A 23954-nucleotide genomic window follows, 5' to 3' on the forward strand; every position below is an offset into this window, starting at 1 on the left:
ATGGGCTGAGCCTTAGCTCCAGACCCTGAGCTAGCACTCAGATTAAAAAGATCTCAGGGAAGAATTTTTTTTGCAGCCTACCCATTACTCTGGCCGCTCTTTTTCTGCCCCACTCCAACTGCAGCTCTAGGCCTCATCTTTCTCCCAACCGTATCTGTAACATTGACATTCACCCTAACCCCAGACATCAGCTGAGCCTCCCGCAACATGCCCAGCCATGGCCTGGATGAAAAATGTCTCATGGAAGAATTCTTTTCATGTCCTACCCCTCTTTGCCCCCCTCCTTGGTAGCTCCAAGTGCATCTCTAGGCATGGTGACTCTCCTGCTCCTAATCCAATCCTTAACTCTAACCCCAGTCCTCACCCTGGGCTGAGTCTTAGCCCAAGGCACCCAGCCACAACCCAGATGAGTAATTTCTCAAGGAAAACTGTCTGCAGACTGCTCATCCCTTTCATGGCTATTTGTTAACATTGCCAAGGATGGTGATTGTTAGATAGGGGATTTTTTGTTATTGTTCCCTGCTTCAGGATAAATAATGAGTCTCTGCCTTAGTATTTTCAATGAATTATGTACTGAGTTCACCTTAAGGCAATTTGGAGTCATGATCTATGTGAGATAGTATAATTGCCTGTTGTTCAAGATCTCAACTTCCTGACACAAGAGAAACTTTGAATGTGTTTTGTTGGGATTTTGCTTATTTAACTGCTGAGAGACTTAATTTGCTTCTGTTGTATCCATCTGACTTCTAGTCTAAAGAATATCTACATGACACATGGCTTCAATATTGTTTGAGATAATCATAAAAACCAGATGGAACAGGTATTTTGAGTTCTATGAAGCAATAGTTCCTTTTTCCTCATGCCATGCCAAATGGCAGGTGCTAAGTTTTAAATGTGGTTGTGGAAAGGTATTATATAGGGTACGTCTAATAGCAGTTGCGGTAAAACAAGGAATGTTTGCAGGGACAAGAAAGGTTACATTTAGAAAAATTAAAATTAAGCTTTGTCTTCATTCTTTTTTGTTTTGTCATTATTTTCTCTTTTGTAATGTATCATTCAACCTTCTGCTGTGATCCTTCAGAGAAAGGACAGCTTGAGAAAGATGTTTTATGTTCAGCACTGCCAGAAAGAGTCCTTGGGGTATCTATTTAAGGCATCTGAAGATTAATACTAGACTTATAACAGTATTGAAATTAGTATGAAATAAAACGTTTGCTTTATTTGATGAGTACTGTGAGACTGATATGTTTCTTCCTGCCATTTTTAATGAGTCACACAAACTTTCCTCAAAATATTTCAATTCGCTGCAAATTGCACGCCTATTTATGGCTGTATCTCATTAGTTCAGAATAAAAAGACATTTATTAGTTACAGATTAACTTGCTTGACCAGCCGAATCAAACCGAAAGTGGCTATTTTCAAGTTAGGATCTGCCACCTTTCCCCCCGGCCCCCAAATGTTTCCTCCAACTGCTCGGCTATTCACGATGCTGCCACTCGGTGGTGCCACGGTGCTGCGTTTACAAAGTTTCAGTGGGTCTTAAAGTCAATCGCTCGCATTGTGGAATTCAACCTCACCGGGTTCTTGCAGCGTTTCCTTTAAAATGAACAATAGCTACTGTTCTGTAGCCTCGGTTTAAACAAAACTAAACAAAACATCCACTGTAGCTGAATGATGCTTTCAAATTTGTTAGGTGTATTTTTTCAGCTAATGTATTTAGAACTAAAACTATGTGACCACTGTTCCGTCACCTCTATCTATATAGGGCAACATCTTAAACAAAAAACCTACTTATAGAATAATTTATTTGGGATGCTAGGGTGGCTGAATTGTGCAACAACCAGCACAATGATAGTTAATATTTTCTGATAAATGTGCACAGTCTGTGCTAAAGCATAAAAGGCTTATAAAAAAATAAAGTATTATGGCTATCAATAAAAAAAAAATAAAATCTTCTAGAAGTATATAAATGTCTACCAGTAAAATGTTCTGCCTGAGATTGTTGCTACCACTAATTCCAGCAATACCCTTTGTTCCAACTGAAATCAATTAGAAAAGCAGTACTTGACAGGCTGGTGGTATCATAAAAATAAAAAAAAAAGTAGGACTTAGAAGCAATTTGGGAGTACTTTACTAAAAAACTTTGAAAGCAGTAAAAACACATAAATACTTGTATGTGAAAGATATATTCACTTTACAAAATAAAGCAAAGTTATGATTATATGAAAGCAGTGTAAGCTATCACTGTGTTGTTTAAACAAATGAATTTTATTTTACTACATTTTAAATTTCAGTTATCCCATGCAGATTTCAATGCACTAAACCCAGATATTTTCTTAGCAGGCTGTGAGAGAGGAACACTTTTTATAAGTAGAATTGCAAGTGGAAAAAATGGGACACAACATTACTTTCCAGCAACGCACCACTGCAGAAGACTATAGTCACTGTAAAGCCACTCAACAATGCCAGCTCAGAGGTTCTGACAGCTCAAATTCTGCAGGAACTCTGGATGCTGTGAGACCGGATTTCTGAAAAAAAATCAAGACATGCATTTGGGGTCAAATTTTTTAGGGCTCATTTTTAACGTATGTGGAGAAATGCACTTTTGGAGTTCCTAATGACAAAACAACTCCCACTGTGATACACACCGCTGTATTTTTCTTAAAGCTATTTAATTCGGGTGTATTAAGCCAGTTTGTGGGAGCTTTTAGAAAACATGCTCTTAAAAAACATTTATGTTGTTATAATACCTTGTCTAGCATATTTAGAAATAAATAAGAGCACACCGGTTTGGGGTTTTGGGGGAGCGGTGGGTTCGTTTGGTTTTTTTAGCAACGTTTTCAAATGCCTTTTCTGCAGAAGAGATGGCCGCTGCGGGGCCCTGATCCCGGCCTCCGAAGCCTGACAAGGCAGGAGCATCTACCTGCAAAGCCCAGAGACCCCTGCCGCGGCCCCAGGGCTGCTCCTGGAGTTCCACCGCTGGTAACAGCACCCACAAACCGGCAGTTAACGTACCCGCACCGGAGCTGCGCCGCCTCTCTGGGGCAACCGCAAACTAAAAACAGAGCTGGCTAGTGACCGTTACCGTGGAAATGCACCCACGTTGCCGCGCGTGTGGGAAGGCCCTGCTGGGGCCGGGACACGAGCGCCGAGGCCGTCCCTCACCCGCTGCCTCAGCACCGCGCCACCGGGGGCGGCCCACTCCGCGCAGCGCTGCACGTACCACAGCACGGGCACGTTTCGGGGGTGGGGGGGTGCCCACAGGGGAAGGAGCACGGCCCGTCGAAGCGGCGGGAGAGGCCGCCAACCGCCCACCTCAGGCCGCCATCCCCCGCCCCGGACCCCTGCGAAGCGAAGCGCCGCGGGGTTTCCCGCCCCGGCCGCAGGGGCGGCGCGGCCCCTCCGCTGGGCGGCGCCAAGCAGCCCCGTGGCGCCGGCCGCTGCCCGCCCCTGCCCCGCTCGCTGGCTGCCACGTCGAGGTTCCTCTCCGCGCCGCCCCCTGCCTCGCCCGCGGCCGGCGCTGCCCTGAGCCGGGCAGGGCAGGGCGGAGCGGAGGAGGAGGAGGAGGGCGAGGGCGAGGGCGCCCGGCGGCCGCTGAGGGGGCGGGGAGCTCCGCGCCCGCCCTTCAGGCGTCACCCTCCGCCCCGCGCGCGGCGGTGATGGCGGCGGCGCGCTGCGGCAGCGGCGGGCCCTCGGCGGGGCGGTGACGTTGCGCGCGAGGCGGAGGGCGGGGAGGAAGAGGAGGAGACCCGGGCGCCTCCGGGGCTGAGGCAGTTGCGTCCCGCCGAGGTTCCGCTCGCGCCCCGTCCTCTCCCCACGCTCCCGGCGGCTCCGGCTCGGGCAGGCGAGCGCGGCTCTCCTGAGGCGGCGATGCGCTCGGCCTGAGCGCTCCCTCGCCGCCCCGCCCGGTTTGGGCCTCTGCGGGGCAGGGGGCCGCGATGGCTGCGGGGAGCTGGCAGGAGGCGGCGGCCCAGCAGGCCGAGGAGGCGGCGGCGCGGGTGCGGGACGTCCTGTCGGGCGGCCTGGGCCTGCTGCGTGCCGAGCTGGGCCTCGAGCTGGGCCTCGACCCGCAGGGCCTGCCCACCTGGCTCGCCCTGGTGGTCCCGGCCGCCCTGGGGCTGGGGCTGCTGGGGCTGCTGCTGGCCGTGGCCTGCGCAGGCGGCCTCCGAAAGAAGCCAGCGCGGAGCGCGGCGGAGAAGAAGGGTGACGAGGCGGCCGGCGCGGGCCTGACAGCCGGTGGAGGTCAGGGCAAGGCGGCGGGCCCGGGCCCCGGGCAGCTGCACCTGAAAGGCGACGAGCAGAAGAAGCGAAACAAGAAGAAGCTGCCGGAGAAAACGGCGCGGGTGAGGGGGGCTGCGAGGGCCGCGCCGCTCGGGAGGGAAGGGGTGAGGACACGGCGCGGCGGAGGAGGGGGGGATGAAAGGCTCGTTGACAGCGGCGGGACGGGGGCGGCGGCGGCGGCGGGGGGGTCTGCAGTGGCACCCGGCCGGGCGCTGCCAGTCCCCTGCGGGAAGGCGACGGCGGGGGGGTGTGTGTGGGGGGGGGTCGCGTCTGGCCAGCGGCCCCGAGCGCGGCTGCCTCTCCCCAGCCCTTGTCCCCCGTGCCCGCTGCTCGGTAAAACGCCTGCCGCTCGGGTAGGCACCGGTGAGAAGATGGGGGGGACCGACCGTAGGGTCTGGAGGCCGCAGAGCTCCCCCCGAGCCGCCGTGCGATTCACCTGGGTGATGTTTGCCTGTGGAAGGGATTGGGGGGGGATCCTGACTGTCTGCTCTGGAGCCGTCTCGTGTCGTCTGGGTTACTCGGTTGCTTTGAAAACCTGGAGGAGCAGCGCGCACGCACGGAAATTACACGTTAACAGTCCTGGGTGATGAGGAAAGCGCTCGTTTCTTTTTAGAAGGTTTTTAATGGAAACAAGAATTATATGAAAGCATTATTTTTTATTATTCATCGAATGCTTGCAGGGTTAGGAACCAGTAGTGGAGACCTTAGTATGGCTTAGAATTTCAAGCCAGGAGTTGCAGTCCGGGCAGGTATAGACTATTGGAAGCAGTACTGTAAGTTCCATAAATGCTGTGATGATTCAAACTTGAGTAAGGCTTTTTGCTGTGTCTTTTCGACAGAACATGTTAATTTCAATCTTGTGGTGAGCTTGCCTCAGTAGGAATATGTCTAATTTAGTTGTTACAGTAAGGATCATCTCCTTTAATAAGGAAATCTGTGTCTTAGCAGCCCCTTAAAAACAGATCATTCCTGTCTTTTTTTTTTTTTTTTAAATCCTCAGTATGTGGTGTGGGAACCTTCCATCTTTGACAGTGTGCGTGCACTTCATGAGAATATTAGTAGAATGCAGAAAATACCAACTGTCCTAAAGCTTCCAGTTATCGTAGTTTTGGGGCTTGAAGGGATTGCTTCTATAGCTTTTACATTGTTAGTATGTTTGTAATCTTATTTTTGTCCAAATGGATTATAGGAACGAAAGTGCAGCAGATGTCCCCTGCCTATTACAACTGTGATTTTAATTATATCTTTTTCTATAAAACCTGAATTGTTTACCTAATGACCAGAAAAAGGAGAGAAAATGGGTTTGTACCTTCATTTGAGTCTGTGGCAGTATTTAGACTTGAGAAGTTTGGGGTTTTTTTAATGAGAAGTTAAGGCTAGAATATCTTAAAAGAAAACAAAAAAAAGTCTGTATATGCCACCGACCTGTCTTTGAGCAGTGGACTACGGAAGTTGATTCTGGAAGTTGCAAGAGACTGAACACTGAGCACGGAGAAGAGGAAGCATTGTGATTCAGAATCTTTCCAGTGTAGCTAGGTCTCCATTTTGGAGGAGGCACATTAAAGATGCAATTCTTCTTTCCATCTTGAAAGCAAATCCTTCAAGATTTAGTAGACCTGTTATGCCTTCTTAAAAACAAAAACTAATCCTGGAAATAATTTAGATTTTGCTTGGTTTATTTTCTTTATAAACTCCAGTATAAAAACAAAGCATAAACTCTTGCAAGTCATCATTGAAGACATTAAAAAAATGCCTCAACAGAAGATAGACTGAAGAGGTAAATACGCTGTTAACTTCACAATGCCCTGTAGTGCAGGGCTTCATAAAAGCAAGCTTTGTATTAATTGTGTATAAAACTTAACCAACTGACATATTTGGTGAATATAAATACTTGCCATGTTTCAAGCTTGGTTTACTCAGACACAAAATAATGAAAGTTAAGGCTATGTAAGAGTGAATATTTTCATAATCAAAAAAGTAAAAACAGTTTTTCAGCTGTCAGGCTGTCATTCTGTATTGTTAAGGTTTTTAAAGTTATTTTTCTAGTACTTTGTATTCATTATTTCCATGCAGAGGTGAAAAAAACCCAAACCACCCCACCTTTTCCAAAAAGAAAATGCACAAACTGAATCATTAACTGTAGTGCAAATAAGTTCATACCAGTGGCAAAGTTTAAGAGGGCTGCCTCGTGCTCTTTTTCCAAAATAAGTTTGTAGAAACCTGTATTAGCATGTCCCAGTATTTTCCAACTGTCACATGAAGAATTCTCAAAATAACATTGGAAATTTAAAGATGCAACAAAAATTCTTTCTGATTGCTGCCTGGTCGTTTTTGTCTTATGTTTTTGTATGCTGTGATGCTAATACTTATGTCTGTGAATGGAAAAAAGTAAGCCTATTATCAGTAGATTTACTACAGGGCTTGCTATGCCAGGGTCTAGATTTCCATTGTGGGCATTTCAGAAAGCTTAGAGCAACTGGTCTGTGGCATTAAAGAGCATGCTACAGATGTCTAATTAAAAGCTGTAGGGTTACTTTAATACAGGATTACTGAACTCATCGTATGGCAGGTGATGCATAACTCTCATCAGTCAAGATCAGATGTGTTCTTCACTGTACCCTTTCTGAGGAAGAGTATTATTGCTTTGTTTCTTGCACGTAGCTTTATTCAGTTCCTGTATAGGTAGCGTACAACTTACCTGCTATTTTTAGTAAAATAAATTTAGTTGAATAGCACTGCGTTTACTGGATATGGTAGCAACTATGAGATTGTCTTTACTTGCTTTGGGCAGGCTGAGAAAAAAAGTGAAGCTGAAACAGTATAGCATTCATTAACACTATGGTTTACAGAGCCAGTTCTGGCTTTCTCCAGCTGCTTGGAGCAAGGTAGTATCATGGTATCTTTCCTTTAGATTCTATGCAGTAAACCTGAAGCCCTTTTCTCTTTTTTCTTTTTTTTTTTTTTTTTAGTTCCTGGCAGGGGCAGAGCTCTTTGTCTCCTGTCACAGAGTTCTTTGGCCCCGGTTAAGAATTTTTTTTCTCTCCAAAAATCTCTTGATCTTTACTTTTAATTCCTTTCCCTTCTGAGTAATTGCTGTGCCTCTCTCTTCTACTTTTTAAACCTTCAGCAGAAAAAAGGTGAAACTGTTCTTACGTGGTTTCTGTACAATTGGCAAAACACCATAGAATCTTGAGTAACAGTCTTCTGTGCTCTGCTACAGCTTTAGAAAGCAATTCATACCATCTATTTGTGGATGCAGAAAATACCAAATTGACTATGTACTTCCTATTATTTGTAGTACACCTGGACAGTAAATGCTACACATTTTAGTAAAAGCATTTGCATTGATCTGTCAAAGTTCCTACTTAGTCTGCTTGAAAGAACTTCTCAGGCTATGACTTATTGCACTTAGAAGTAGACTGCATAAAGACTTTTTCATACTTTCAACTGATACTCTGTCATGGTTTAAACCCAGCCAGCAATTAAGCACCATGTAGCCGCTCACTTCCCCCCCACCCAGTGGAATGGGGGAGAGAACTGGGGCGGGGGGAGGATAAAACTTGTGGTTTGAGATGGGAACACTTTAATAGGACAGAAAGGAAGATAATAATAATAGCAATGATAATAAAATTACAAGAATAATAAAAGAATTGGAATATACAAAACATGTGATGCACAATGCAGTTGCTTACAACTCACCAACCGATGCCCAGTTAGTTCCTGAGCAGTGATCGCTGCCCAGGCCAACTCCCCCCAGTTTATGTGCTAGGCATGACATCACATGGTATGGAATACCCCTTTGGCCAGTTTGGGCCAGCTGCCCTGGATGTGTCCCCTCCCAAATTCTTGTGCCCCTCCAGCCTTCCTGTTGGCTGGGCATGAGAAGCTGAAAAATCCTTGACTTGGTATAAACACTGCTTAGCAACAACTGAAAACATTAGTATGTTATCAATGTTCTTCTCATACTGAATCCAAGACATAACACTATACTGGCTATTAGAAAGAAAATTAACTCTATCCTGGCCAAAACCAGTACATACTCACATGTTGGTTTTGTGTATATGTTAATTGTCAAATTGCAGGAGAAATAGGGCTGTAGGATTTGCCAGTGCTCAAAGAGAAAATGGCTTAGTTTATTTTCTCTTAAAAAAGAATATTGGTAAACATTGGCCAAAGATATTCTAAGTAGGCATATCTTTATAATGTGGGGCTAAGGGCTTTGGCTAATACAGCCTTGTAAAACTCAAATGATAGCAATTTCATTACTGTGATTTGAAGTGTGAAACTGAGTTATCCATTGCGCAGGACCATATTTAAAGAACAATATTGGTTTTTTTATTTTAACAGCCTTAGCAAAACCTTTATTCTAATTTTGGATTATCTTAATGCCCTCAAATGAATGTGTGTGGAAAAAGGTTTCTTTAAATATTGAGATTTCAAGGTCAGCAGGCAAGAAATGTATTCAGAAATCAGTAGTGTTATTGACAGCACTATTTCTGCCTTGTTGCATCTTCCCTGTAGCTTTTAGGATGAGGAAAAAAAGATGGCAAATAATAAATTGCACAGTTTGAATGAATTAATATTGTCAATGGATGTTTAATATATTACCATAAAGTTTTAAACTTAGGGGTTTTGGCTATAGTTGTCTTTAAAAAAAAAATTTCTGAATACTATAGAAAAGCTTTTTTCTTTCCCGCTTCTGTTACTATCTTTGGTATACCCCAAAATGGTCACATGAATTTTGGTTAAAATTCTATGATTCATCTGTGGGCAGAAAACAAATGTGGAAAGCTTCCACTGAAAAGGAGACTATTACAACTGAGGGATACATCCAGGGAGAAACGTATCGAAGTACAAGTTTTTAAACATATTTCTAATGGTTGTTTACATGATCAGATGATCAGACAGCATTTTAAAGTCATGTGGATTAATTTTTCCAGAGGGTTCTTAGTGGATATGAATTAGTTTATTACTTCAGAGAAACAGCTGATTTTTTTTTAAATTAAAGATTAAAACTTTTATGTATTGAATTTTTGAGAGGGATTAAGAAAGTGGTTTTCAGTTTCAGGTATATATGTAATAGCAAAGAAGCAAAGCGAAGTTCAGAATTAAAAAAATTAGTTGGCTATCAACATTTTTGACACACATCCAATACTAGATACAGCAAACCTGTTACCTAACTTGGCTGCTAAATAACTTAGAAATAGTGATTCTTTCTCCAACTTAAGATCTTAAACATCACAGGTACTAACATGGATTGAAAGACCTCACACCACTAATAACATGGCTGTGCAGTATCTGGAGAAAATAGAGGGGTTCAAGAACTGATTTTTGGCAATAGGTTATTTTCAAGACTGAGTATCAGGTCTTTGGTATCCCTGTGGAATCGAGTACTGTGAGCTTTGTTGAGAGGAACGTTTAGAGAGAGTGTTGAGACACAGATCTGTAAAATATACTTCTTTTTCAGAATGCTGAGGGAAGTGTACAGCATCTTAGATATTAAAAGTCTAGTTTAAAGCTGGTTGTTGTAGGAGAAGAGGTGACCTGATCTTTCAGTTTCTATTAATAGTTACAAAATAAGAAGTTGGCATGCTGGCTAACTACAGTAAGCAATACTATGTTATGCACTGGTGAAATTATGTTAAGGGTGATTTGTAAGTGTAATATAACATGGCAAGACTTAAATACCTGTACCAGTTAAACTGAGGATCAGACCTGATATTTGAAGGAAGAGGTCACACTAAGTTGTAATATGGCCTTTGTTTTAAAGCAGTCAGGTTCCTGTGATGCAGAGGTAAAACACTTTTGGTTTTTTAATAACAAAAATAACTAAAGATAATATAGTTTGAACTTTATTTAAAAAGAAATTGTGGAAATTAAAGCACCTATGAAGTAGTTATTTATGCTTAATGTCTTCTTTAATTTTCAGTCTTTAATTTATCTGAATCATTATGAATGTGAATCAGTATGAAATTTGACAATTGTTTTTCACTGAGTGAAATTAATGGCTAACAATAGTATAATGGTTTGTTTATTTTCATCTTTTCTGCTGTCAAGTGCAGTAAATTCAGTCAGAGCTTTTTGTTAACAATGAACACGACTTAAAAATTACTACATTTTTTGCATAGGGAATATGTAGGCTAAGGTGTATGCCTTTGCTGTCAAAGGTGATGATAAAGACTAATTTAATGACTGTCCAGAGTTTTAACTTTATATGTTAAATAACACACGCTAATTTTCTTTCCTTTATTATGTGAGGAGAAAATGGTAGACTAACATAACGCCTATAATCAAGTCTGTCTGAAAAGAACAATGGGTTGTCATGCTTCGTGTTTGACTTCTAATTTCTGTTCTACTATGAATTTTAACTTGTGAAGGAAATGAGCTGTGAGGGATATGCATAGGTAGATATTGCAGAAATTTGGTCAAGGTAGAAATAATTTTAAAAATTCAGCCCATTGCTGAACTGCTACAAAGTGGTGAATGGGTTCTTTTAATTAGATAATTTATGGCACATACAACTGTATGTTCTGAATCAGTCTCTGTAGCTGTTCTGAAAGCTGGTAACTTTGAGAAATTTACCTTTTGATAAGCAGTTCCTGTGTTGAGTAGGACTGAGGTGAAATGAGACCTGGTTTCTTTCCTTTCTCATTTCTATGTTTGGTAAATAGAGAATTGCAGTGGGTATTTTGAGCACCAATCCACAATTCTGTCTGCTTTACTTAATAATCTTGCAAGCATTTTTCAGTCAACAAATAGTTGCATTTCAGTTGATACTGTAATTTGAACATTACTTCATCTGCTTTCTCCAAATTTTTTATTATTCACATTTATTGTTTACACAGCCTAATGGACGGTCTTTCCTTGATGTATCTGAGGATGAAGTAATACAAACTGTGCGTAAAGAAAATATAAAGCAGCCTGTGGACACAGAAAAGAAGAATGAAAAGGTCAGTTATGGATATGAAATGGCAATGTCAAAGTTTATTGCACGTTATTTCAATTTCTAATAACTCTGTGATTTGAAATCCTGTTCCTTACATGAGTGAAGAAGCATATTTCTTACTATGACGAGTACTAACCTAATTTGGTATTGGAAAGAGCTAAAGTAGTATTTTCTTAACTTCTGAGATCATGCCTTATCACAGAAAGCTTGCATCAAGCAAACCCCCCTCCCTGCCCCTCCCCCCCTCCCCCCAAACACTGATATCTCTGTTCACTACGTGAAAATGTTAAGCCTACAGAAATTAAGTTTGCATTTCATCTTTGCTGGCTTCTATGGAGATGCAACATAATGATAGTATTGCTAAGTGGCTTGTAAGTGGTCTAACAATTGGGGGAGTACTATTCAAAGGATTAAGACCATGTGCCTGATTATTTCTTTTGTCAGATGTATCCATTAGTGATTACAGTTCTTAATTTCTGATCACAAATACGGGCTTTGAAGTCTGGTGTGAGCTTTTTGTTGTGCAAATTGAACAGCTACGTTAAAAACATCTTTTTAAAGCTTGATCTGTAGCTTTATCTAAAAACCATACTAATGGCAATGTTGTTTTTTGCACTGTGAGGACTAACATCTTCTAGCCTTATCATAAATGCTATCATTTGTAGGCAACATGGATATATTTATGATAGGCCTTTGACGATAATTTTTGGCTCGGTTTTTTGCTAACATTGTACATTAAATTTTCCTGCTGTCATGGATTTGTGATTTATTTTCTTCAACAAAATGCATTTGTTCTAACTATACTAAGGAGTATTGGAAAAATAAATGATTATGTGTAAACAGTAAGAAACCAGTAGCTGATTATTGAAATTTGTTTAGCTTGTTCAAGCTTTAATTAACTTACTTGACTATCCTGTAATAACTTCTTTTGCAGTTAGTATGTTGGCTAAAAGACTGTGTCCTGTTAGTTAGCTAGAGGGCACTAAACATTTTTAGCATTAGCGAATAGAAAGACTTTCCTGTGAAATGGGTTTGCCTTAAAATTTCATGCTGTGCACTTCTTTCTCTTCTCCATGTGTCACATATCAGATTGACTTTGTGGGTTTGGTTTTTTTCAAGAACATAATAAAATTTGGTCCTGAAGGAATCACTATAATTTTCTTCTCAACTTTCACTTTATCTCAAGCAGGTTTTCAAGTAGGTAAGGTGTTTAAATGCTAAACTCGAGCTTTACCTTAAAATTGCAAACATAGTGATCTGAATTTTAAAATGTTAAGTTGAAGCTGCAGCTCCAGGAAATCAGTACCACTATATGGATCTGGATGCTTATTCAGCTAATTATGTTTTCATGTCACTTTGGGGACCCTGGGCAAAGCATGATTGCCTCAGGAGTTGATTGTTACCCTTCAATTAAAAACATACCCAAGAACTTTCTTTAAACTACAGGTAACTTTACAGGCATCTAGTTATTTGATTAAGCCTCTCAGGGTATCTGTTGCATTTGTAACATCATAAACCTGCTAAGAAGATTGTAAGGGGTCCTGCCTATTCTGTCTTTGTATAGCTTGGGATAGGTGGTAAAAGTCAATGGGTGGGGTTTAAGTAGTATGTGCATGTGTGTAGATATATGAATATATAGAATCTATGACCTGAAGGGTATGATTTTTTTTGTGCGCTTGAATATATGCTTTCAGTGAAAATTGCACTCCCTTTGTGGTTCTGTACTTCTTAGGTGCTTCAGGGTTGTGAATTTTATGCATGTTTTTTCAGGATAGTCATTTAAGTTGTATCCTCTTGTTCTGCTTTGGGGGAGGGGAAGTGTTGGGTAATGCCTGGATTGTGGCTGTTCATAGGGTTTATGATTCTCTTGACACTTTGAATAGTTTCTTCCTTTTTTTTTCCATTTTAGTGACTTGCACAGTACAGGGGATTTTTTATTTTTTTTTTAGTTTTTAGCATAAGATACTGTATCTAAGAAGTGACTCTGTGGATGAGAGTGCAGGATGTTAAAACTTCATTGCCCATTCTGTTTGCAAACACAAAACTGCCTTGTCTTGAATACTAGAAATAAACAGACCATTAGGGATGAGGAAGAAAGGTTTATTTTTCTATTGTTCTTGCATGGGTGACAGTGCATCTTAATGACTTAAAAAATTTTGGCAGGCCTGCAGAGTTCCTCATGTGCTCTTTGGCTGGTGGCAGAGCCAACATTGGCAGAAGGTGACACTTTGAATGAATAGGCTTCTGCAAAATGACCAGTTAGCTTGCTTAGTAACCTTTAATGTCTCTTGCTGTTTCAGTCAGTTTGTTACTGAGATAGTGACTGCTACAGCACTAAGTTTAGCAGATGGTGAGTAAATTGGATAACTAATTATGGTTCTGGTTTCTCAGATCAGGTTCTAGTAACTCAGGTTAGGAAAGTATATTTTCAAGATTTGAATTATTGATTTTTTTAAAAACAGTGTTTGTTACTAAGAAATTAATTTTTAGAACTGTTGAACTTTGATGTTTTCATGAGAAATGAAAAATCTGATGTCAATACCTCTGTAGCAGCTAGTTATTTAAGAAACTGGAGTTATAACTTGGAGGTGCAGTCATCTTAAACTGCTGTCTGGGAGACTTCTGAAGTCATTTCAGGTGTTCTCTTAGTGGCAGAGGACAGTTGGGTAGTTACGGCTTTGTGGGTGGGAGGTTCGAAGACCTCAACTTCCATTCTCAGTGTAGCTGAAAATGGGAGACATAGGTACAAACTTATTAATCTTTCCTCTGCTTGAGCTCCGAAAAGCAATTCGTAACTGTTTCCTTTTTAATTCTTTCCTTAGAAGGTGCTCTGGCAAATTATTTGTCTTGTTCATGTTCTTAGAACCAATTCTTCTCGGGTTGCTTTTGAAACAGGCCCTTCTCTTTTTGAGACTTTTCAGAAGTTAGATAGCTGGTACATGGGTAAAGGTAGTCTACTGAGCAAATAAGTGAGATAATTCAGTTTGGGTGCATCTGTATTGTGGGTCCCCTAGTGCAGTAAACAATGAGTTAACTGTTCGAGTCAGTTCCCTAAGTGTCATAGGTGTGTTGGCACAGCATTGCACATAAGCAGTGAAATTTTTATTATCTCTGGTGCTGCGTTAACAAGCTATACTGCTTTCAGTACCTATATTGAAGCTATGTGACACTTTTGGGGCATGCTAACTCAAAGGCATGTGGACTGCATGCCATTGTGGGCCCATAGGATGTCTGCTGCAGCTGAGGTGATAATTTAGCTGTTACCAATTCTGAATTCTAGAGAGATTGTTATACTCTTCTTGGACATCTAAGACTAGAAAATCATATAGTTTGAACTCGGGTATAAAGCTGACAAATACTAGTCTTATTCTGGCAGAAGCATGTATTCCAGAAAGATATCCAGCATTCTTAGCATATTCTTATTTGAATATTCCAGAGACAGTAAATCAGTGATTAGTTCCCCTTATAACATTTGAGTAGATAACCATCTTTCTTTAAAAAGTCTGGTTTTTTTCATTCAGGTTGCCTGGTAGTTTTCACACCTTTCCTCACTAGATTGAAAAGCTTTTCAGTACTGTATTTTCTTTCTAAGAAGGTAGTTAAGTCAATTTGCCATCACTTTAGCTTATCAAAAGATTAAACTCCAAAGCTTTCTGCAATATACTCTCTCCCAATATCTTGGGTCATTTTGCATCTTTTTTTCTCAATATTATCTTTTTAACACTTCATGTCGCTACCTGTTGCACCAAAACTGCATGCAGAAGTAGTCATCTCTGTTCTTCTTTGTTTATCTCTGCTTGTATAGCCAAGAAGCCATAACTGGTGAAACATTGGGAAAAAACCCTGTACATCTGTTAAATGGGCTCTAATCACAGTTCCTGTTTTGAAGTCATTTTCCAAGCTGGAATTCTCTTAACCACTATTTTTTTAAAGGAGTCACTGGCATTATTTATTTCTCCCTGTATAACTTCATACTTGCTTCTGCACAGAACAAATTTTGCCAGAGTGGGATCTGCTTGCCAAACAGTTCATTACTCCTCTGTGACTGTGATGCCATCAGCATAGCTTCTTCCACCAGGCTTTGTGCTCTGTAGCATAAGTAGTCATTCCCCCCACCTGCCATTTGTGTACTGCGTAAGACTTTCATGTTACTTCAGTAGTCTTAACCTATATTTAGCAATTAGTAAGTAGTGTTTAGTACTTTCAAGAGACTGTCCGTAGTGAAGGTTGTTCAGGAAAATCTGTTTCAGATTTACTCCTGTATTTCAGGGGGAGGGGTGGGATTCTAAATCACTATGACAAGTGATCACTAAGTACTTATTAAGATAATGTTTTATTTTTATTCTAGTCAAAGAAAAAAAAGAAATCAAAAGGAGATGCTAAAACGGTTCAGGATATGTCACGTCTAGATGGAAAGGAGGTTGATGAAGGTACTGAACACAAACACACACAAAAAATGCAATTAGGCATATTTTTGCTTAAATGCTGTTTAAGATTTACTTGTTTGTGCTTCATAAAGGAATACAAGGAACTCATTTTGTCATAACTCCATAGTTGCGTATTGTGTCTGGAAATCTGAAACAACAGTATTTAATAACTTCAACTGCCTTTTTTTTTTTTTAAGTTAAACTTGCAAAAAATGAGAAAAGTCCTGAATAGTAGGGCCCTCATGTTCTTCATGTTTTGCTCTGTGAAGCAAAATATTATTGCATTGCATCCAGAAAAACTTACCTTTGGCCAGTTGTCCATGTTTTCAAACTAATGTTGAGGTTGACTGCCATGTCTGTCATTTTTAAGCTGAACCTGTACTCAGACTTCAGCTTGATATGAAACAAGCTAAAACTCTTCCCTTTTTGCTCTCTGACTTATTTAGTGATGTTTTCATTTGGGGGATGTTTTAGGAACCTGGGAAACAAAAATCAGTAACAGAGAGAAGCGACAGCAGCGTAAGCGAGACAAGGTGCTGACCGACGGTGGCTCAGGAGAATCAAATCTCCAAGGAGTGGAAAATACAGTTACTGTATCCATTGAACAACTGATGCCTACATCATCACTTCCGGTTGTTCTCAGAAAAAATAAAGGTATGATGGTCAGTAGGTCTGTGAATGTGTTCTAGAAAGATAACTTTACTTGAATGCTTAAATAGTGACTCTGTTTTGGAAGTATGGTAGTTATATTTGGAGGTGTAACTCTTGAGGAAATTATTTCAAGCTGTGTAAAAGTACTTTTCATTGCGCAAAACTCCCTTTCTTTTGAGCCACACTGTCAGGGAAGCTCAGGAGAGAACATTCTGGAGTAAGTGACTGAGACACTGGCATCCACGCTGGTCCTCTGTCAGTAGCTGCACAGGCATATGTCCCCATTCCTTCACTTGTGCTCTGCTGATTCTGCCACTTGTGTTTCTGGAAAATTCAAAGGCACCCTCAGCACTGCTGCAAGCAGCACCAACTCCTTAACTTTTTGAACGCTTCGTTGTAGGGAGGTTATGCCCATGAGTTCTCTTTACAGATCATTCACTGCTTAACGCGTAGACATTTTAACATAGATTGAGTAGTACCTGTACAAAAGCTGTTCGTAATGGTGGGGCACATCTGGCTGAAATTAGTAATCAATTATTATAGCCAAGGATTCAATAAGCAAATGTAGACTTTAGCTTCTATGGCTGCTACTGTTTCAGAAAAAAGTTGCATGGGCTGGTTTAAACTGTGTGTAGGCACAGGAATTCGTATTTGGCTGCAACTGAGAAATGGTTTAAGAAGCTAAAAGAATCTGAAGACACAAACAGTTTAGTTTTCTGACATACTTTTAACCTACTGATACATTTGGTGCTTTAATTACATTAAATTTGATGTTCTAGCAAAGTGACAAAAAGACTGAGTTTAGCAGCTGTCTGGTACATAGTAATGACTTACTGAAATTTGCATGCCTTACCTGGTGTGTTTATTGACACTTGTTTTCATCCTGACGGAGTGCATGATTCTTGTCCTTGAGGACTACATCAGTTGTTTCCTGTTTTCTTTTTTTCTGTCCATTTACATACAAACCGCTTAAAGAAATGGTAATTCCAACTGTCTGTATACTCTGGGGCTAGCCATAACTACTGTAACCTCTCTAGCCAGAGTCCTTTATTGTATGTTCTTTGCATTGTATGATATCACCTTGCACCAAACTAATCTGAAAAGAATTGAGCTGTATCTAGTGTTTTCATGGTAAGGTAGAAGTTAGAAATAGCTGTATATTTCTGAAATACTTAGAGCTGCCCTTTGCTTGAAAATGACAGCCTTTGTTTTAGATTTCTCCTCTCTGTTCTTGGGGAAGCTAGCTAGAGTTCTTTGAAATCTGCAGTTACTTGGTTTATAGGCCCTAACTCAGTTTTGAGTTCATTCTGTCTGCAAAATAAACACAAATAATAAAAAATAGAGCATTTTAATTTTATTCTTAAGTTTTCTGGAAATGTCTTGGTTTACTTTGAGGTATTGATGTTGGGGTTTTTTCTTAAAGTATCAGTGATGGATACTCTTTTAGATTTTTACAGGTGTTGCTATTTGAAAAAACTTAATCTAGCTCTGTTTCCTCTTACTTCTTAATCAGGTGATACGCTTCTGAATGCGCAAGTTAGCAGCTCTAAACCTGCAAAGGGGGAGTCATCTATTCCACAAGGTAAAAGGCTTTCGTTATTAGGCATTCTAAGTAACTAGGAAAGTGTTCTACAGAAGTGAAAACACAAATTGTCAGTGTGGGATTTTGTGAAGTTACTGATCTGGAGCTTTATTATGCAGCTGGCTTTTTTGGCTATGCAAATGTTACATTTCTAAGTTGCGGTTACTTCTTAACAGGTTGAAAACAGTCTCTGTTACATGTAGAAAAAGGATTCAGTATCTAGAATTTTCAGACATTACCTATTGTACAAATTACTTATAGAACAATAAAGCTTATTCTCAGGCTCCACTTGAAAATCTTTATGCTAGCTTTTCGAACTTACTTTTTTGTGTTAATGAATTGATTATTTGCTCAAAGAAAAAATTAATACAGATAATAGCAGAGCTCAAAGATACCAATCCTGATTATTGCAAAGATTGCACTTGTTTCAGATTGTATACATGAGTTAATCAGTTCTTTACATTCATTTTGGAAGTACTTAAATAGAAATGTATGTTTATAAATAAATATGCATGACATTATATGTCATACATGTAATTATTAAAATATTTGGTGATTTTTAGACTGTGATTGACTAGTGAATCTTAGCAGTTTTCTAGTAAGAGATACTGCTATAGTAATACTTTAGTATATATACTAAGTATACTTAGTGACTTAGTTTGGCACAATGAAATCAGGATGGTTGTTTCTTACTCATAGCCAACATTAGTGGTGTTGCTTTAACGAAAAGTAGTTAGTGTAATTAAGCAAGTCAACAAATGAGTTATTAAAAGCACCCAGATCCAGAAAGCGAATCACTTTCTGCTAGATTTTGAGAGCTTTACTTCACATACAAACTTCCTGGAGTATAGCACAGAAGGAAGGAGCTGTATTCTTCAGAGGTGCATAATGGGAGGACAGGAGGCAATAATCAAGCTTCAGTAAGGGAAATTCTGACTGGCCATGAGGAAAAAAGCTTTTCATAAGATTGCCTAGAGATGCTTTGAACTGTCAGCCTTTATGATTTCCCGAATGTGAATAATGTGGTATAATTTTTAAGTTAGCTGTGCTTTGAGCAGAAGGTGGAACTAGGTGACTTCTGGAGATCCCTTCCAATTTTAAGTTTTCTGTGATTCTGTGAAAACTTGCTGGTCATGTAGAAGGTAAATGTTTGTGATGGGAGAATAGGATGATAAACACAGAATAATCAAGCTTCTGCTTCAGGACTTAAGCTGCCTTGCAGGTTTCCAAGTGGGTGAGGTTGCAAAAGAGTTTTTCTACCAGCTAGTTTGGTTTCTGTGTCTCTGCTGTTTTTGTTGTTGCCTTCCCCTAAGACATCATATTACCCTTAGAGGATGTTGACTGACATGAATAATGTTAGTGCTGTGGAGAAAGGGCAGTGGTTTTAGGTACAGCGATGGTGACCTTACAGACGTCTGTGTTTGGAAGTGATTTGTCTGAGAAAATCTAGGCATGTCTCACCTAATCAATTCCTTGCCAGTGAGGCCACTTTGAATGTGGCATGTTCATGCTGCCTGAGGTATGAGTTCATTTGACGAATAAAATACTTGGTCTGTAGTTTTTGTTGGCATATGTCGTGGTTTAACTCTAGCCAGCGACTAAGCACCATGCAGCTGCTCTATCACTCCCTCTCCTCAACTGGACAGGGGAGAGAAAATATAACAAGAGGTTCATGAGTTGGGATAAAGGACAGGAAGAGATGACTCAACCAATTACTATCACAGGCAAAACAGACTTCACTTGGCGAAAATTAACTTAATTTATTGCCAATCAAACCAGAGTAGGGTAATGAGAAATAAAACCAAATCTTAAACACCTTCCCCTCCACCCATCCCTTCTTCCCGGGCACACCTTCACTCCCGAATTCTCTACCTATCCCCCCAGTGGCGTAGGGGGGATGGGAAATGGGGGTTACGGTCAGTTCATCACACATTATCTCTTCTGCTCCTTCCTCCTCAGGGGCAGGACTCCTCACAGTCTTCCCCTGCTCTGGTGTGGGGTCCCTCCCACGGGAGACAGTCCTCCACGAACTTCTCCAATGTGGGTCCTTCCATGGGCTGCAGTCCTTCAGGCACAGACTGCTCCAGTGTGGGTCCCCCACGGGGTCACAAGTCCTGCCAGCAAATGTGGTCCAGCGTGGACTCCTCTCTCCACAGGTCCACAGGTCTTGCCAGGAGCCTGCTCCAGTGCAGGCTTCCCACAGGGTCACAGCGTCCTTTGGGCATCCACCTGCTCCAGCATGGGGACCTCCATGGGCTGCAGGGGGACAGCCTGCCTCACCATGGTCTTCACTAGGGGCTGCAGGGGAATCTCTGCTCTGGCGCCTGGAGCACCTCCTCCCCCTCCTTCTTCACTGACCTTGGGGTCTGCAGGGTTGTTTCTCTCACATGTTCTCACTCCTCTCTTCTGCTGCAGTTTCTGTGCCACAGCAACTTTTTTTTTTCCCTTCTTAAATATGTTATCCCAGAGGCGCTGCCACTGTCGCTGATGGGATTGGGCTTGGCCAGCAGCAGGTCCGTTTTGGAGCTGGCTGGCATTGGCTCTATTGGACATACGGGAAGCTTCTAGCAGCTTCTCACAGAAGCCACCCCTGTAACCCTGCCCCACTACCAAAACCTTGCCACGCAAACCCAATACAGTATATGATATTGACTGACTTGTGCATCAGGTTTGGGCTGACTATTTAAGTGTTACACTTGCAATGTGCAGGTATTGTGTAATTGTTGGTAAATGAGCAGGTTTTCTGTTGTTTGCACTGCATGTATAAAAAGAGAGAGAGAGGATTTGATATACAGAGCCCTTTGAGAAAGGTTTGTGATATATAGGTCAGGCTGGGTGCACCAGGTGACCATTAGCCTTTAAGTTTTATAGGGACATAAATTTAAAAAAAAAGTTTTATGATGATCTTTATGTCTCCGTGTACTACTGACTCAAAGTATATATTAAACTTGCTATGGCTAGTAATTTCTCATCGGGGTAGACTGTTGCAGTCTTGTGGTCTTTTACCTTAGTGTAATGCCAAATATATTGCTTATTATTTTGAAAGTGTTACCATGATTTTTTTCCTCTAACCTTGATGGACACTATGGCCAATATGATAGCTATGCTCTTTGTGAATCCTGTGTAGTGTTTGGGAAGAATTTTCTAATCCTTGGTCATTTCTTCTACTTCCTGTTTAAAGAACTGCTTTATGCAGTTACGAAACAGAATTTATTCTCCATTTAGTGCGTGGGGTTTTCTACAAATCATCAGCATACTCTGTAAGAGAAATTACATGGCAGTGTTGGAATCACCCCCACCCCATTTGTTTTTTAATCTAGAGGCACTGGTTCATCAAGATATCAGCCTTGTAAAGAAAGGGATGCAGGAAAGAGAGTGCAGTTGGTGCTGGTTTTCCCTCACTCTCAAGTTAGTGGACAGATGGTGCATATCATCTGAACTGGAAAATCAGCTGAGACAGAGCAGCAGCTCTTCTGTATCACACCAGTGTAGCAAAGCTGCTGTTCATTTGTACTTTCTTTTTTTATTGTTAAGTGTATGTGCACATAAAGTAATATTTTAATTCTTCATCCAGTTCTTATTTTAAATAATGCTTTCATTATGCTCATATTTAAGTTTCTCCAGGATTGAGTGAAAGCCATACAGTAAATGGAGGAAGCTGGAATGAGAAGTCTGTAAAAATCTCCTCACAGATTGGTGTAGGGGAGGAGAAATGGACATCTGTTCCTTCAACTGCAGCTGGGAAGAGGAAGACTGAGACATCGGCTTGGGGCCAGGACGCTGGCGACGCCAATGGAAATGGAAAGGACTGGGGTGTAACCCTGGTGGGCAGGCCCTGGAAAGAGCGTTCTTTGTTCACTCCTATTGGTAAGCTATTCTGAAGAAAACTTGCTTTACTTAAGTGTATTTTTTAGTAGTGAATCTCTTAAATAGCTTTATGTTTAATTATTAAAAAAATCTTGGAGTGGTCTAGTGAAATGCGAAGTAAGCAGTTTCTCTTTACTGTAAGTTTACTTATGGCTTAACATCTATGTCTCTGTTTTTAGTTTAACTGGTTTTTTTGAGTTTATCTGAAATAAAATTATTTCTGTGAAGGAATAAAATTCTTTATATCACTTTCGTAAAATTCTGAAAGTGATTACTAAGTCATTTTGAAGTGTAACTTCTTTTTTTAAGAAATGTCTTTAAAACCCAGGCCATAAGTCTATTCTGTTGCTCCAACATGATCAAATCAACTATGTTTGGTTTTGGCAGACGTTTGTTTAGGCTCCAGGCATAAAGATTGTTTGGCTCTTGTGACATCTAGTGTTACACCGTTTTTCTCATTAGAAATTGTTTTTAGCCTTCTCCAGTACAATTTTTTGCCTTTATCACTTGTACTGTCCATAATAATAATAGAGAAGAGAATTATTCATTTCTCTCTGGGCAACAATCTTCAACTTATTAGCAGATGCTGTAATATGATCCTTCCCACTGTTCAGTCTAAGTTATCCTAGTCTCTTCTAGAAAGCAGTGTTCCTTTGTAGTCAGCAACGTTGCTTTAGTCTAGACCTGTTTTATTTGTCTCACATATTGTGAAACATGGTTCCTGAGGCTGGACCTGCTGTACAATTGGAAGCTTTATTATTGCCAAGTAGAGGCAAAGGGCTTTTTGCATATTCCAGTTAAATGTATTCTGCTGTATATTCTAATAAGGTAGTTCTTAGTGACTGTGACCAGCTTGTTGTTGGTTTTTTTTTACCAAGAATATATCATGCCTCACCAGGCTGATTTGCTTCTGGTAAAATTACTAGTTTTGTGAGTGAGGGGAGAGCAATGGATGTCTTTTATGATGACTTGAGTAATGCTTTCAACACTGTCTCTCACAGTATTATTGTATCCAAGTTAGGATGACTGAAAAACTGGTCAGGCTCAAAGGTAGTGGTTACTGAGTCATCCTCTACCTGGAAGGTGGTAACAAGGGGGATATCACAGGGCTCTGTACTTAGAGCTGTCCTGTTTATCATTTTTATAAATGACCTGGAGGAGGCAACAGAATGTTCTTCACATCAGATTCCCAGATTACACCAAACTTGAGGCAGGAGAGGGGAAACAGTAGATACAATGCAGATTAGGGGTGCCATCCAGAGGGACCAGCTGGAGGAATGGGCCAACAGGAAGCTGAGGAAGTTCAACAAGGACAAATATGAAGTGCTGCACCTGGGTGGGAAGCACCCCTGGCTGGGGACTGACTGTCTGGAGAGCAGCTCTGTGGATAAGGAGTCCTGGTGGACAGCAAGCTGGACATGAGCCAGCCATAGGCCCCAGCAGCAAAGGACACCGACAGTATTCTGGGCTGTATTAACAGGAGTCAATAGATTGGAGATAGTGATTATCCACTTCATGGACCACATCTGGAATACTCTGTCCAGTTTTGAGTGCCTACCCCCCCAGTCAAATAAATGTAATTCTAAATAAAAGCTACAAGTAGTTGATTGGGGCTCAAAACATAATTTACTTTTCTTTTGTGAGAAGTTTATATATACAAAAGGCTGTTGAGGGAAGAAGACCTCAGAAAGCTTGAAAATTGTTTCAAGCTGAGTGTTCATACAGTCACATCTCTGTCAGCACTGATTGTCTGATCTAATAAGCAAAATAATGCCCTCAGCTGTGTGAAATGTTAACATGGCTGGAATGTCCACTGTTTTCCTGACCCTATTCGTAATTAAATAGCTAACTTTTTCAATGTGGCCAGCAATGTGAAGTTCGGTTGTTTTTTGTTTTGTTTTGTTTTTTCCCCACAGCTGCTTGGAATGTGGATGCAAGGATTAATACCTCTGAACAGAATTCTACTTCTTTCTCTTCATTTGGATTAACTCCTGGAGTTTCTGGTATGTATGCCCTTCCAAAGATTTTTCCACTCTCTGCTGCTCCACCAGGTGGAAATAGAATTTGCCAAGTCTTACTAATATGCATCTTTCTCATTGTTCTTTGAAAATAGTACAGGTAACTGGAAACAGGTGGAAAACATGTTTGATGAAAGCCTAGAAAGCTTTTTTGTTATGCTGAAATTATGCAATAAAGTAAC

At 40.9% G+C, this 23954-nt stretch overlaps 1 protein-coding gene and 1 long non-coding RNA gene across 2 annotated transcripts in view; one reads left to right on the forward strand and one right to left on the reverse strand.

The window, feature by feature from the left end:
• Window positions 1-2249: 2249 nt before the first annotated feature.
• LOC138684596 (uncharacterized) lies at window positions 2250-3342 on the reverse strand. Its single transcript, XR_011323846.1, has 2 exons — window positions 3016-3342; window positions 2250-2528 (listed from the first exon to the last, which is right to left on the reverse strand). It is a non-coding gene; the product is annotated as an uncharacterized lncRNA (long non-coding RNA).
• Window positions 3343-3632: 290 nt separating this feature from the next.
• MTDH (metadherin) overlaps window positions 3633-23954 on the forward strand; it is a 36031-nt gene continuing 15709 nt past the window's right edge. Inside the window, exons 1-7 of the mRNA XM_069779736.1 lie at window positions 3633-4343; window positions 11127-11231; window positions 15576-15657; window positions 16129-16308; window positions 17819-17887; window positions 21503-21754; window positions 23671-23757. Of these exons, the coding sequence (XP_069635837.1) occupies window positions 3939-4343; window positions 11127-11231; window positions 15576-15657; window positions 16129-16308; window positions 17819-17887; window positions 21503-21754; window positions 23671-23757 (1180 nt within the window). The 5' untranslated portion in view covers window positions 3633-3938. The remainder of the gene's footprint in view (window positions 4344-11126; window positions 11232-15575; window positions 15658-16128; window positions 16309-17818; window positions 17888-21502; window positions 21755-23670; window positions 23758-23954) is intronic.

Source organism: Haliaeetus albicilla, chromosome 3 (assembly GCF_947461875.1).
Source record: "Haliaeetus albicilla chromosome 3, bHalAlb1.1, whole genome shotgun sequence".
Classification (NCBI taxonomy): Eukaryota; Metazoa; Chordata; class Aves; order Accipitriformes; family Accipitridae; genus Haliaeetus; species Haliaeetus albicilla.